The sequence below is a fragment of the Lepisosteus oculatus genome, chromosome 2 (assembly GCF_040954835.1).
Source record: "Lepisosteus oculatus isolate fLepOcu1 chromosome 2, fLepOcu1.hap2, whole genome shotgun sequence".
In the NCBI taxonomy this organism is placed as follows: Eukaryota; Metazoa; Chordata; class Actinopteri; order Semionotiformes; family Lepisosteidae; genus Lepisosteus; species Lepisosteus oculatus.
In genome coordinates this window covers 32,237,288-32,251,968 of record NC_090697.1, presented here as the reverse complement: position 1 = coordinate 32,251,968, position 14,681 = coordinate 32,237,288, and the positions used below count along the sequence as shown (strand labels likewise).

Sequence of the window (14,681 nt, the reverse complement as noted above, 5' to 3'; positions counted from 1 at the left end):
TAGTAATGCTGCTGTATTCTTTGCCTAACTATTCAGTATATTTGGAATTATTGTCTCTGAGTTGGTGTCCCCTTTTCAGGTATTCAGTGATGTGGTGGTTAGTGCTCCTACATCTGTGGAGTTTCCACATTCTGCTTTGTGTGATTTTTCCTGATACCATGACATTCAGTATACAGGGTATGTTTGATTTTTTTTACTGGTACTTAGTAAGTTGTTCCTGAATTTGATCCCTTCTCTTCATTATGAAGGGATTGAGCTCCACATCTCCTAACTGCCTGGTGCCTCAGAATCAAGCATGTGTTGCGCAGATAGGTAGTCCCTATTTCAAGCCTAGTTAATGAAGCCATCAAGAAAAACAGATCTAAAAGAACAAAAAACTAGACTGGGTATGATGTTCAATCAATATTGCATTCTGTTTTCAAAGGAAACTGAATTTTATATCTGTTGCATAGACTAGCATGGAGCAGTCAATGTGTCCTTAGTGGTTTTATTTACAATGTGACACGTTTCAGAGAAAGTTGATTGAGACTTTTGTTTTAGAGCAAAGTAATCATGTGAGCATCACAGTCTTATTCATGAGCTCTGTTAAAAGGCCTGTGTTCGGTTATATACACATACAGTTAATTAGATCTTTTTTGCACTTGTACAATAAAGTATTAAGTAAGCATTAAAAGCAACCCAGAATGTACATAATGAGAATAAAGACAAGAGCTTTAGTGGAGAAACTAAATGGATATTTAAAAGTACATTCAAATGTGGTTTTGAAAATGTAGCATAAAACAAACTGAGAAATTATATATTCGAACTAGTGCATTGTATACAGTTCATTATGTAGATTTAATTGGGGAAGGACAGTGTAGAAAGTGGCCTTCAACTTAACGCTAAAACATTTTGCAGTGAATTATGAAGCCTGTTGGTAATTGCTTGCTATAAAACTTTAAAGAGGCTGTTAAAAATACTGTGGCAGTCGGATTAGAGAAGGAGTGTGACATATCAGGTTATGATAAAAGAAATAGATTATTTCAGTTTGTTCTCTTTTTATTAAAAATCTTGAGAACACGCTCCCTAATTTCTGAAGAAGCTATATGGCAGCAGATAGTTTTGCTTTCATATTTAATAACTGTAAAAAAGATGTAATCTCATTTCATAACAATTGCAGATGCAAATGTCCATGTACTGTAAATGCTAGTTCCTACTGACAATACTACAGCAAATCTTAAAACACCTCCTGAAAAGTGGCACTAAAGATATAGTAGAAAATATGTCACACTGTGAAAATTATGGGATGATACATTTTCTGTGTGAAAATGATGGGATGATACAGTCTCCGTGTTCAAGACACAATACATTTATTTATTTTATTTTGATTTATCAAATTGTGTGCCAGTTGACATTGCATGACTAGATTAACATTTTTACTCCAAATTTCTTTCCTTTTTTATTAAAACTGTGTTTGTTTCTGGTTAGAGGAATATGATCTTTCAGTCTTTTTAATCGGAACAGTGCAGTGAGATCTCCTGTTCCTGCTAATTTACACATCTCAGCATTTTGTCTTTTATTACTATTTCACTGTTACTTTTAATTTTTTCCATACACATTTTAGTACCGTTTTGTACAGCTGTCCCCTCACCCCAACAATACATCACACTGCCACCCCTCTTGGTGTTGTAAGAGGATATCTGGGTATGCTGGAGTGGGCATCATTTTCAGACCTCTGCCACTTCTCCATGCTTGGAATTGTCCTTATTTGTCATAAAAGGTAAAGACCTCAGAAGAGGTATCCATTGGACATCAAAGCTGTGTTGATAAACCTAGAGGGATAACGTCCATTCTATAACTCTGTCCAGTTCTTGGTTTGGTTACGGGGGTAGGACAGATACAGAGTTAAAGCTTTGGCTCAAAAAAAAGTGAAGTGATCACTCTTTACCAGGTTGCATGATTCCTAATTAAACATGCTGGAATCTGCTAGGGTTTGTTTAATGCTTTCTGAAGTCCCTGTACTAAGATACTCAGATTTTGGATACTAAGATAAGATATCACCTCAGATACTAGAAAACATGATAAATTACAATATACATTGTAGCATATCCAGGATTAGATATAATGCACCTAAGGCATTTTTAAAGTTATAATCCTTACACCTACTTATTATTGAGAATTCCTGATTGCTTTAAAAGATATGAATATTTCTCAAATTTAGGAATGCAGTTCTACAGGGTGTGGTCTATTTAAATTTCACATTGGTAATTAATAATATTTGCATGTATATATTGCTTTTCATTCCCATTATGCACTTGCAGCTCCCTCTACAGGTAGAAAGATTATAAAGTTGCTTCCCCAGTTGAATTCAGGAGAACTTTAAGGCCATATTGTCAAAGCCCAGAGAGGAATTTAGCCAGGAGGCACAGTGCCAGTGTTGACACCCACTCTTATGAACAGTGCCATTGTATCTTAAATGACCAAGTAGTCAGGACTTTTATCCTGAGTATTTGATAGTTGGTTTAGTGTTTAATCAAGGAGTCTGTTTAGTGTCTCACCTAAAGGGTGGTACTGCCTATACATTGTGTCTCCAGCCTCCATACATGGGGCATTGGTTTGGAAATTCTGTTCCAAAGGGAAAAAGGTTCACTAACACCGCAATGATACTGCTGCATTCTTGTCATATATATGAAGGTGGAAAATTAGAAAAGTTCAGACGTCATTATTTTGTTTTACATTACATTTCTTATAAAGACATGTGGAGTGAATATAATGTGTATACAAATGCACACTCATGTACATAAACATTTAAAAAACCTTTGCAATGCAGCATTAGATTCAAAATGAACATGAGAGCATAAGAAAGGTTCCAAATGAAAGTAGGTCATGTGCCCATCTAACCTGTTTTGTAAAAAAATAAAATCATAATATTATTAATTATAATAAACACACTGCATAGCAAAATGTATTTGGTAGACTACATGCTGGGTCTTGAGGACATTGTTAGTGTCTTATCAGACAATGTTACCACTATCAAAAGGCTATACTGTATATTACCATACAGGGGACTTCTTGAACATCTTTACTTTTTTTCTCCTGTGTACATATGCACTGCCACATTCAAATAAACTTCTAAACTCCAGATTCATCAGCAAACGTCCCCCTTTGCCCATCTCTGCTGTACATTGATGCTCAAAGACTAGCCATGTGGCGATGTCCATTCACAGAGGTGCTATTGTTGAAATGCTGGCACTGTGACCCAGCAGCCCTGAGCTGTCTTATGATTACAGTCAAGTTTGTGTGTTTTTTCACGACATCCAGTTTTGTAAATAGACATATAGTAGTTGTAGATGTGTGGAAGTGATTCCTCAGGAGGTCCCTTCCGAGCTGCTACATGTGATTGACTGGGTCTTGATTGATCACTAGGCCTGTCTTTAGTTATTAGTCCTGCTGGAGTTTAGTGACTGAACCGTGAGTTCCCTTCTGACTTCACGTTGAGACCTTCCCACCAGCACCTGTCCCTTTTTAACGGAGCTGCAGTGTGATTAAAACCTGTGAACCTTTGCACCTTTTACTGCTTGAAATCATCAGCTTTGCAACAGGTACAAACCTGCAAGCACACCTTTGTTACCATTGCATACTTAGGAGGTAATAAGGAAGGCAACAAGAGAATGTGAACTGTGTCATTTTCTATTGGCACAGTCTTGCATGACACCACTCAAAAAACTAGTTAGCACTGCTCAGTTAATACTGAGAGGTGAAAATATGTGTCACATATTGTGTGTGCTGTATAGGATTAATTTGTTATCATTGTTTAATTAATAATGAAAAGTGTGTACACAGTACACAATATACATATATAAACATGATTTTGTTTTCTAACTGGGTCAGGAAACTGCTACATTAAGGCTCTTTAAAGCACTCTGCCACCTTTCATTGGAAATCCAGGAGAGTGCTAGGAAATGAAAAATGAGCCATGTCCAGGATTCTTATCACAGTGCCCAGTGGCTAAAACTAAATGCAAACAAGGGAGCAAGTCTCCTTGAAGCAGCTTTTTTTTTAAACTGTATAACAGGCCTCTGGTGGATACAAATATTGATTGGCCACAAGTAATCTGCTCAGGTTTGGGGGCATGCCAGGGACAAATGGCAAAGTAAAATCTTTCCTCTCCAAGGACATGTTTAGCTGTTTATATTGTCCTTACTGATTCAGCTGTCAGTTAGCAAGCTTAGCTTTCATGATTTATACTTGTTCCATTTTGAAATCGTATTATTCTCATTTTTTATATGGAGGTAAGAAATTAAAGTGACTCATGTGAATACCTGTAATATAATTACTATTGCTAATCATCACCTTGTCGCTTTCCTTTGTATGTGTTCTAATTTTAACATATATATATATACATATATAGTGTATGGGATTACATCTCTGGAAATCTTAGACCTTTTTTGTGATCATACAATGATTTAGCCTGGTTAGAGTGCGTTTTCTGACGTAGATGGGAGCTACAGTATATCTTATATAGATCATTTTTTTCCCTTTGAAAATAACAGTCTTGGAATCTTCCTATTACAGGATATGATTAGTGTTTGTTATTCCTAATTTGAAACCAGTGTTGGGATAGCATATAACACTTTCATTATGAGAGCAATTTTTCTCTATACTGCAGACAAATGATTTTCTTATGAACACACAACATTATAACTCCCCCGCCTTTAAGCAATTTGGGAATGAAAAAAAAAACTGCTTGTGAAAAAGCCTATCGAGTAATCTGTTTTTAAACAGAACTGTGCTGTTCATACAAATGGCATAGGAATGGGGTTTCCTGTGCAGCAATAAATTGGGCTTTAAGGTACAAAAGTCCTCAATCACATGATGCCTTCATGTTGAAACATTTGCTTGTAGAAAACAAATGTGATGACAGCTGTGTGAACCAAGTCAATTCTACACAATAAACACAAAAATCAAAATGTAGATTTCAGAGGGAAATTATTCTTTTTCGCATATATTACATAATACGTTAAACATTTTTTTGCTTTTTATTGTAATATTTGTGACCTAAATGACAGCATAACGGTTGGTAAAATAAACACTAGTATGCTAAAACATTGAGCCTTGAAGTATCTTTGAAGCTTTTTATCAGTGGATGTCCAGTACACATTTTCTTTGCTTCTACTCATACACTCTTGCGTATCTTGGTAAGGCAAAAATTCAAGCAAAGGTTTCTCACTAGGTATATAAAGTAAGCACTGTGTTGTGAATAGTCTCTTTGCATTTCTATTTTCTTCCCTCAATTGCATTTCAGTTCTGTACATGTCTCCTTTGGAAATGTGATTTCAAAATCCTATACCACCTGCTTTTTGTGTACTATATATGAAAAAAAGTAAAAGACCTCAAGTTTGTCTTTTGGAGTGAGAAATAAATATTTTTGATGCCTGATTTTCGCTTGCTCTGTCTCTCACTCTCTCTCTTTGTACACCCCCTCCCCCTTTATCATTACTGGATTCCCTTGGGTAGCCCAGTACTCCTATGCAGTAAGGCTATTCATCTAGTCAGACCTTTTCTTCTCCTACAAAGCATAGCTGGTCTCCCTGGAAGCTTCAGATTCCTGCTGTGCTTTATTTACTTTTTTGTTTAGTTAGATTCATCTGTGCTCTTTTTTCCTGTTCATATGGTGAAAAAAAAAAAAAACTTTTTTAAACCTTTCAGTTTGTGAATCTGTAAATCTTGATGCTGATGGAAACAATGTTCTGGGGCGGGGGTAGCGTTTTTCTCTTCTATGACTATCTAAAATCTGAAAAATGGCTAGTTTTTGTATTCTTGTGTATTAATTGGATGTGCGTTTCCAGTTCAAATTTTGTATCAAGCGAAGTATAATTATTCCCTTGTGTACCTCAGAATTACTACACTTTTCCTGCAAAACACGTAACTGTAGAGAAGGTGTAAGGGGATCTAAAACATCTTTTCTTTTACTTACACAGTGTACAGTGTCACTAAAGAGATACAAAATCTTGCAGATTCACCATCTCAATAAATTAGTTTGTGTAGGAACACTTCTTATACTGTATGTACTATAGCATGATGATGACTGATTGCCAACTCCTATTATGCATTTCTGATTGTCTACATGTATACATGTACAGTATACACCCTAATCCAGTTTTTGTGAGATGGGAGAAGTCTTTGTTCAAACAGATGCAACGTAGTAATTGGGTAACATCACTACACAGCACAATTGTCCTTTGCCGTCAGAAAAAAACTAAATATTTTAACATCAGTTTATTGGTTTATACAGTACATTGCTTTATCATAAAGTATTGTCATCTGTGTTTAAACAGCATTTTGTGAAATTACACATTATGTAGCAAACAAATGCATTTATTTAATTTGATTTTACACACTGTAGGATACACTCTGATTGACATGTGCGTGGTACTGTAAGTTTGCTGCGGTTTGGATGGTTTCCATTTCTTAAGTAGAAATTCTTATTTAAGCACACCGTCTGACAGTAAAGGAGTGCACTTGGTACTGTACATATGACTGTCTTGTATCACTTTCACATTTCCCCTTTCAGATGTTATTATGAATAACATATTTTACATTTTGTGTGGGCATTTCTCCTAATAAGGTAGTGAAAAAAGAACAATTTGTAAATGCAGATAGGAGCAATGAATCTATTGTGTGGCATAAATGATGCAACTTTTTTGTATCCAGACTCAGCTATTGTGAGCTCAGGGTTCATTCTGTTCTGATCTCTTCCACTACAAAGCAAGAATGCAGTATTGTCATCAAATATCTGAGAGAAGACTCTTCTGCGGGAGTCTCTTTCTTAAAATAAATAATAGGCTGCTTTGCTCATGGCTACCCAATGGAAAAAAAATGTGCCCATTTTCTATTCTTTTGTACATTTTGTAGGGAAATCTATCTGAGTTAGAATTTCTAATAATTTCCAAATATGTCAACATGGAGAACTAAAGAAGAGAAGGGTTACAGCAGAAAAATATCAAAATATATTTTGCTGAACTTCCAAAATACATTGACTTAGACCAGAGCACAGGAGATACTAAAGATTTTCTCATCTATTAATCAAAATTTGATCTCAGAATAATATTTTGCTAAATTGGTTGGGATTAGAAAGGGAATCTAACAGAAGTGATTTATGAATAGAGTACCCTAAGACCTTTAATAGTATTGCTTGAAAGTCTCTAAATCATTAATAATGTTCTTTTTTTCACTAGATGTCAGTCTTTCATTCTGGTGAAGAAATTAGAATGCTTCTTCATTTTGATTTTTATAAAATATGCATAAAACACTAGTTGTTTAGAAAATATTGTTTTACATTTTGTGGTCATCTTTCAGGACTAATCACCTACAGCTTTTGTTCTAGGTCGCCGACGGTGGTATAAACATATTGCATTATCATGAAAATAGCATATAATACTTATTTAAAAAATGAAAGTCATGTTAATTTATACACAGAACTTCCTCTGCTTTCTATAAACACTTCATTTTAAATCCCTGTACCCTACTTCAGATATTCCTTTCAACCAATGGAATTGAGAGACAAAAATACTAAATAAAATAAAAAGTTCTATTCCCAAACCACTTAAGGCTGTAAATCAGACTCTCAAACATTTTGAATACTGAGTCCCTGTAGACAGCGTCTATAATGGGTCCATGACACCCACATCACTCAGAAACAGAAGTGCTGTGCAGTATGTGAATAGCTAAGTCCCCAGGGACAAAATATCCTGAAGTTGTGAGCACCCATTTCCAGTTACCCAGTACATATATGGTAGATAAGAGAGTGGGGAGCTGCGTCAGCGTGCAAGCTGCATAGGGCCAAGTAAATGGTACAGTACTTTCACGCTCTAAGGTAAAAAGGAAATTTTCCTTTTTCTAAAATTTTGGATGCAGTGGCCTTCTTCCCAAACCTCTCACTGTGGAATTATCCTCTACATCTTCCAAGGAGAGGTTCATGGAAGTTCTGTACTGTACATGCTACCGTGCAGTATATACAGTATGGCAAGTGCCACAGCTGGACAGTGCCCACATTTAAAAGGCAATCCCATGATCGTCCATTCTCCGGTCCTCTGAGGTCATTTACGGGAACTTGAGTTCGGCTTCTACAGCTCTACCTTTTAAACCAGAATGTATTCTTTTTTGTCATCTTGTCTTGCACTTTACCATTAATCTGCTGAAAATAAGGTTCATATATATTTTTTTAATGGAATCACAGCATCTCCTGTAAAACACAGCTGTATAAATCTGTATGCAGCATAAATGCAGGAGAGTTGAAATTGCTTTGTTGGTTAACACAGTATTGATTGCCGAATTATAATGTTATATGTATTACTGTATGTAGTACTTTTATACCAAAAGTAAGTAAAATTCTACAGCTCTAACCCCACTTTGTCCATAACAACTGTCTTTTGCTCTGATTTTAAATAATCAGTGTTCTTCCATTGTTTTTAAACAGTTTTTTCTTAGAAAGGAGGTTTTAAACTGAAGTGGATCAGATATTATTTTATTGACAATTACAATAATGCTACAGTCTGAAAGAACTTATCTTTTCCAGTTCTGTGATATAAGATCATCCTGTTTTTCTGATCTAAAAAAGAAAATTATCTTTGAATTAGCTTTGAGTTTTTCAAAGCAGCTAAAATACCCATTGCCTTGAAAACAATACACTAACTTGACCTTTAAAATGATAAAACATTTTTATTTTAGTACAACCGAGGACAATTCGGAAGCCCTAAAAGGTTTGACCTCAATATCATGCCTGTCTGGAAGAGAAATATCACTGGAAAAGGAGTGGTGGTGACCATTATCGATGATGGTAAGCCCTTTCTGCTTTTATTGATATTTATGCTGAAAATGAACACTCGTGATTAATGGCTTAGATGACTGGATTTTCTTTTTTAGCAATCTGAACATAAAGACGCTCTTTGGTCTCTGCAGTAAAAACTTTACTACACATCTGTTCCTGGAGAACTGCCCTGAGAGTGTTTTATAAGCACAGTTGATGTAAATGTTAGCAACACATTATATTACTCTGGATTTCTCTGATTTATAGGATGAAAAACGATTTTAGTTGCATCACAGAGCATTCACTGTTTTTTAATTGTGTATTTTGATTTCTGGATTTTTTGAAGCAACAAAACTTTACCTAAATAATATAATTATAATGATCTGTTATGGTTTCAAAATGTTGCACTATAAGGGACAGTACTTAACATTTAGATAAGTATGTATACCCTAAAAACTGTATACTGTATAATCCATATTATTATTTATAATTGTAATAAATATAACTGCGGAAGAAAAAAATATTTAATGCACTGCTAGCTGCAACTCATTCCTGTTGTGGGAAGCCATGATATAAAGAGCTATCTTTGTGACTCAATCACAAGGTGTTGCTCCACGTTGCCTGCTTTTTCAGGGGAGTTTTACTGACCCTTTTGCTGCCGAGTGCATGGCTGATTACTCTTGCGCCTTTTCTCCCAGCGGGATTGCTGCTGGGTGTAGAGGGTAACAGAAAAGGGACAGGGTTTGTGAGTCCCTTTCAGGAATTAAATACTTCAGCTGGATGTCTTTTATAGCTATGTTCATTCATGACTGATGATGTACATGTTCAAATGTAAAAATTCACCTGCAGGCCAAACTGACACAGACATATATATTCATGGTGTGACTAACTTGAACAACATCACAAATAAGTAAATAAACAAAACATTTAGATGTCATAAGAATATAAAGGGGTTACCTACAGTATGAAGCTCATTTTGGTACTACTAGCTTCTTGGGAGAGAAGAACATTCACAAGTTGGTCAAGTTGTTTAATTTCTTTTTAACTTGTTCTCACACTATGGCACAGTAGCTGTGTGATACACGCATCCCAAAACATTGGGCTAAATCTGTTAACTGAATCTATTTCAACATAATCTCCATTAGCATGTTCTGGTCCTAGTCTGTCCATTTGTCTTGGGAATTAATCATTTAGTTTGACTCTGCCAGATCATTTCAGAATTTGAACTAGAGTACCTCGATCAAATATCTACACATTTATTTTTTCAAGGTGAGAAGCATTTAGTTATTTCGTGAAACATAATATATTATGGGTTACGGTAGTGAAAAACATGTTGAAGACATATACTGTTTTGTGATGATTTGATGCAAAAGACATCTGAGTGTATCGTTTTAACCAAATAAAGAAAGAACAAAGTTTTTTTTTGCTTGCATATTGAAAGGAAGATCTGAGAAATGATCTGAGTCAGTTCTTGCAGACTCTGCGACTGATAGCCAGTTCCTTTCACCATGAAGGGTGTCAGAGCTTGGTGCCTCCTCACTGAGCCAGCTGTAGGTTGTGTTAGATTACACAATGGTATGTTCCTGATGTTTCTATATTATAGTTCACATCTGTGCATAGCTTAAAGGCCCTTTGACAGGTTCGCACAGCATGAATTTACACCATGTGTTTCCTTTTAATTATGCTGAAGATCCACACCTTCTTTATCTGTTTTATACACTGTACCTTGCTGATTTAGGTGAAAATTCATGTTGGGATAATAGTAGATGTTCAGTGTTAAGAAAACGTGAAGCTGCAGTAGTGTGCAATGATTGATTTGATACAAATGTTGTGATATACATAATTTGAGTCTTACAAATTATTTCATTAATTTCTTTTTGGATCTCTATACAGATGTATAATGTTCAGATAAATCTGTTCTGAATTTTAACAATAGCATTTTATCACATACACAGAGCACAGCTTGAAACATTAAAATGTGTCATTTTGAATTGATTACCGTTTCCAAATATGTAGCTATATGCTGAAAATAACAGAGTCTGGAACTTTGTAACTTACCCCCCATTTATTCAAGCTTTTCAAAAAAAAGCTTTGCAGCATAATGTGTGATCCCTCACTCAAATCACAATGATATTTCATTTTATAATGATTGCCGAAATATCTGGTAACAGGGGAAATGAAAGTACAAGATCTTATGGGCTCATTCATCAAGAACTAATTGAAGCCTTCGTACAGTTGAGTGCTGATAAAAATGTGGAACGGTAAATAGTAACAAAATTCACGAGAGGAGGATGTGTTTGCCATAAGGAAATGCTCCTTTTTCATCATGGTGATTCTATGGAAAAACTAATTTTAAAAAGGGGATAAGCACAAGCTTCTCTGCATAATAACAGGGCAGGGGCTGTGTCAAATGTATTAGTATTGCTCCACTGGAGCTATTTTCATTTTAAGCTTTTGCTATTGTGCTCAACTCCAGTACTCTGTTTAGATTCCATGAGGCGGGTTTTCTGTTCTTTTCTGGGCAGTTTTCAAGGCACACAGCAGTGCTTTTTTAAAGCTGGGGGGAATCGGCTGTACGCACCGCCTTCTGTAACCTTTTAATCAATACTTATTGATTTTAATTTTACAATAAAATAAATTATTTTATTGAGACCAGCCTTCAGCTCCGTACTCCCCCCAATCTACAAAAGAGTAATCTCATTTAGGCTTGAAACATTAAAGTTGCAATATACTTCCTGTACATAAAGTAATTACATTAAATCAACATGCAACCTTCACTTTCTCTGAGTGGATCATTTTTACTGCAAAGAACCTACACAGATGAAATCGATTGTATTTAAATGCTACTGTATATGGCTCTTAGTGTATTTGAAATGGAAACATTACTATTATGCAACTTTTGGGCCAATAGACTCAATTTAGTTCAAATAAGTAATGTGTTACTTGTTAATGCTTGTATTAAAAAAATCAAAAGTGACGTGAAGACTCTCTTTGTCCATTTTTGCAACTTTCTTTTGTTGACAACTCATGTTTTCTAATCATATTTCCTTAATAGCACTTATTTAAATCAATGGCATAGCAAAAAGAAGAAATTAAATGCGCTCAGTAATTTCGAGCACTTCACAAGGCCAGCTGTTATTTAGATACATCAGCAATGCATTACCTTGGTGGTTTGTGTTTTAAAGGTCTTTAATGTGGCTGCTTCCACGGTTTATATGTTTTTATATACTGTATTTTATTGTAATCTCTTTACATTGCTGAATTATTAATATATTGGATTTTATTACTTTATTTTCTGCAGTACACATTCAATTTTTTTGCAGGCTGAGTGGTTCATATTTATATTTTTAAATAAATATCACTACACATGCCTCAGTTTGTGCCGTGAGTTTCACAAGAAGCCCAAGTGCTTTCCAGCCAGTAATGGCTTAATTGCTTCCCTAAATTCGGACCCTGAATTCGTCTAGGCAGGGTGCATGAGTGTGACTAGTTAATTCTTTCCATGGTTTCAGTGTGGGTGTTCCTGCATAACTGAGATGTGGTTCTTACATATTTAACCGTGCAGCATCTTTTTCTGTCTTTGCTTTAAAGAGGAATTTAAAACTCAATACTAAAATAAAATTTATTTTCAATCTTTTAAATCCAGTTTATGCTTTATTCAAATTCATTTGATCAAACATGTGCTAGACCTCATCAAACCCAAATAACCTCAGATAAACAACATCAATTTCATTTTATTTATGTCTAGAAAGTATCTGAAAGTCCTATTGAAGGATGACGTGTGAAAGCGGAAGCCTGATGTTTTCTACAAACAAGTTGCCAGCTTTTTCCAGAGTTCTGTTATACCAGCAGATAAATAAAAAAAACTTCAGCCAAGTTCTTACAAAAAAGTGACAGATTGTAGAAAAATTAAAAATCAACAAAAAGCTGTAATATATTATTAACAAAGATTCAGATTAATTAGTTTCTTCACTGTATAGACATGTCTTCAATACAAATGAGATTCGTAGCGCTTTTGCATTGAAACCTGAAATCTAATTTCAGAGAAACAGACATAATGGACCAAACCAAATGAAGATAATGCTGTGTGGACACTCTTTATTTCACATACTGTACTTGTATAAAACTATTGATCAGAAGGAGAAATATAACTTAAACACACACATGCTGCTTTTGTGACAACAGATGCACTATATTTGCAGATACAAAAATAGTAGCAACATTCAATATTAATCTTATGTAATGTCTAATAAAAACTTAATCTAATATGGTTTTCACACAATGGGACAACTTTTGTTTATTATTTTAAAACAGTCTTAAATGTGCATGAATTCTCCTTAAATATTTTAACGTGTCACGTCTTTTGCAGTGTGATTTCTATTGTTTTTTTATCATTTAAATTATATAAACAAGTTATTTGCTCATTATATTATGTATGCCAGTTTTCTTTAGGTTTACAATATCTCTAAAATTCAAGAAACTTTATTAGTGAATTTATTAATAAGCTTTTGCATGTTTTCTGAAATACATGAGAAAGGCATTATGCTCTCCCTTTGAATAACTTGCAGGCGATTTTAGTTGTAAATACATTGTTAATAACAAGAAGTATAAAGACCTAAAATAGGTTTTATTTAGTTTACACATAAACCCATAATCTCAAACACCTAAAGGAACACAAATAATTTAATGGTTTTATGCAATTGTTTTGGAATGACTTCTGGGACATTTGGAATTTGTATTGTTGTACAGTAGATGTGTGTATCTTATCTAACTTCATATCTGCTCTCAGTTGATTTTTTTATTAACCGTATGACAGGTTTGACCTTCATAAACCACCCTTTTTAAACCCCTTCAGAGCTTTAATTTGGATGCATAGACTTAAAATGGTGCACACATTGTACGTAGAGTTGGTAATAGATTCACACAGCTGAGGGCAGGGAAAGAAATACCATAAAGATTGTACAGTGCACTGTAGTAGTTTCCTGTACATTTTATTCTCCTCTTGCTTTGCCTTTTCAAGTTACTTTCTTTTAAGTTACCTGCTGCTTGTTCACAGTATGCTGACAGCCTAGTTTTGGAGAGTTACTATGTGATGAAACAACTGCTGGTGTGTAAAGTCTAAAACCCAGTTGATAACCAGCAAACAAAGAGCATGCATTTGCTCTCTTCAATGTGCATTAAAGCTGACACACAGCGGCCCCTTGTCAGAGAGAGACCAATTCCCAAGACTGGGTGTTTATCTGTTTCAGTCAAAGAACTGACAACAATACTAAATTCACACAGCTACGTGATGTGAGCTTTCCTCAAACATGTTATGCATTTATTCCTTGTTAAAAAAATACTACATAGAGACATTGTGTGTGGTAAGTGGTGTGGTAGTTAGCACTGTTGGCTTACAAGTCCTTGGTTCATTTCCAGACTGGGGCACCTTCTGTGTGGAGTTTGCATGTTTTCCACTTGTATACAGTACATTGCTTTTGGCTGTGTGCTTGGGTAGATGTTCCACCTTCCAAAGAGATGCTGGCTGGGTGCCTCTGAGTTGCCATTCTGTGAACGTGCGCACCCTGTGTTGTCCTGCCTAGAGTATAGTTCGCTCTTGCACCCTGCCTGTACAGGTTGGAGGTTGCCATGACCCTACCAGGGAGGCCTTTCTAATAATAGATATGTATATATACCTACTGTACATACAGTGCATTGTATGTTTCTTTTATTTCTGCAGCATTTGTCGCTACTAATTAGCTTCCACTATTGTTGCTAATTTGCTAACACTTAAGAAAATAGAAAAAAAAGTGCTGTTGGTGCTTAAAGATCCTTGAAATACTATTTTCCTTTTATTATGTATTATCATTTTTAATTACCAATTAAATTGCGCTATTTTTGGTGTCTTTAATAA

The 14,681-nt window shown here is 35.1% G+C and overlaps 1 protein-coding gene across 2 annotated transcripts in view; it reads left to right on the top strand.

The window, feature by feature from the left end:
* Positions 1–14,681, top strand: part of LOC107078452 (PC3-like endoprotease variant B) — a 353,320-nt gene that overhangs the window by 123,217 nt on the left and 215,422 nt on the right. For both annotated transcript variants that reach the window (XM_015355975.2, XM_069178602.1), the window contains exon 6: positions 8,710–8,818. In XM_015355975.2, coding sequence (XP_015211461.2) covers positions 8,710–8,818 — 109 coding nt within the window. The remainder of the gene's footprint in view (positions 1–8,709; positions 8,819–14,681) is intronic.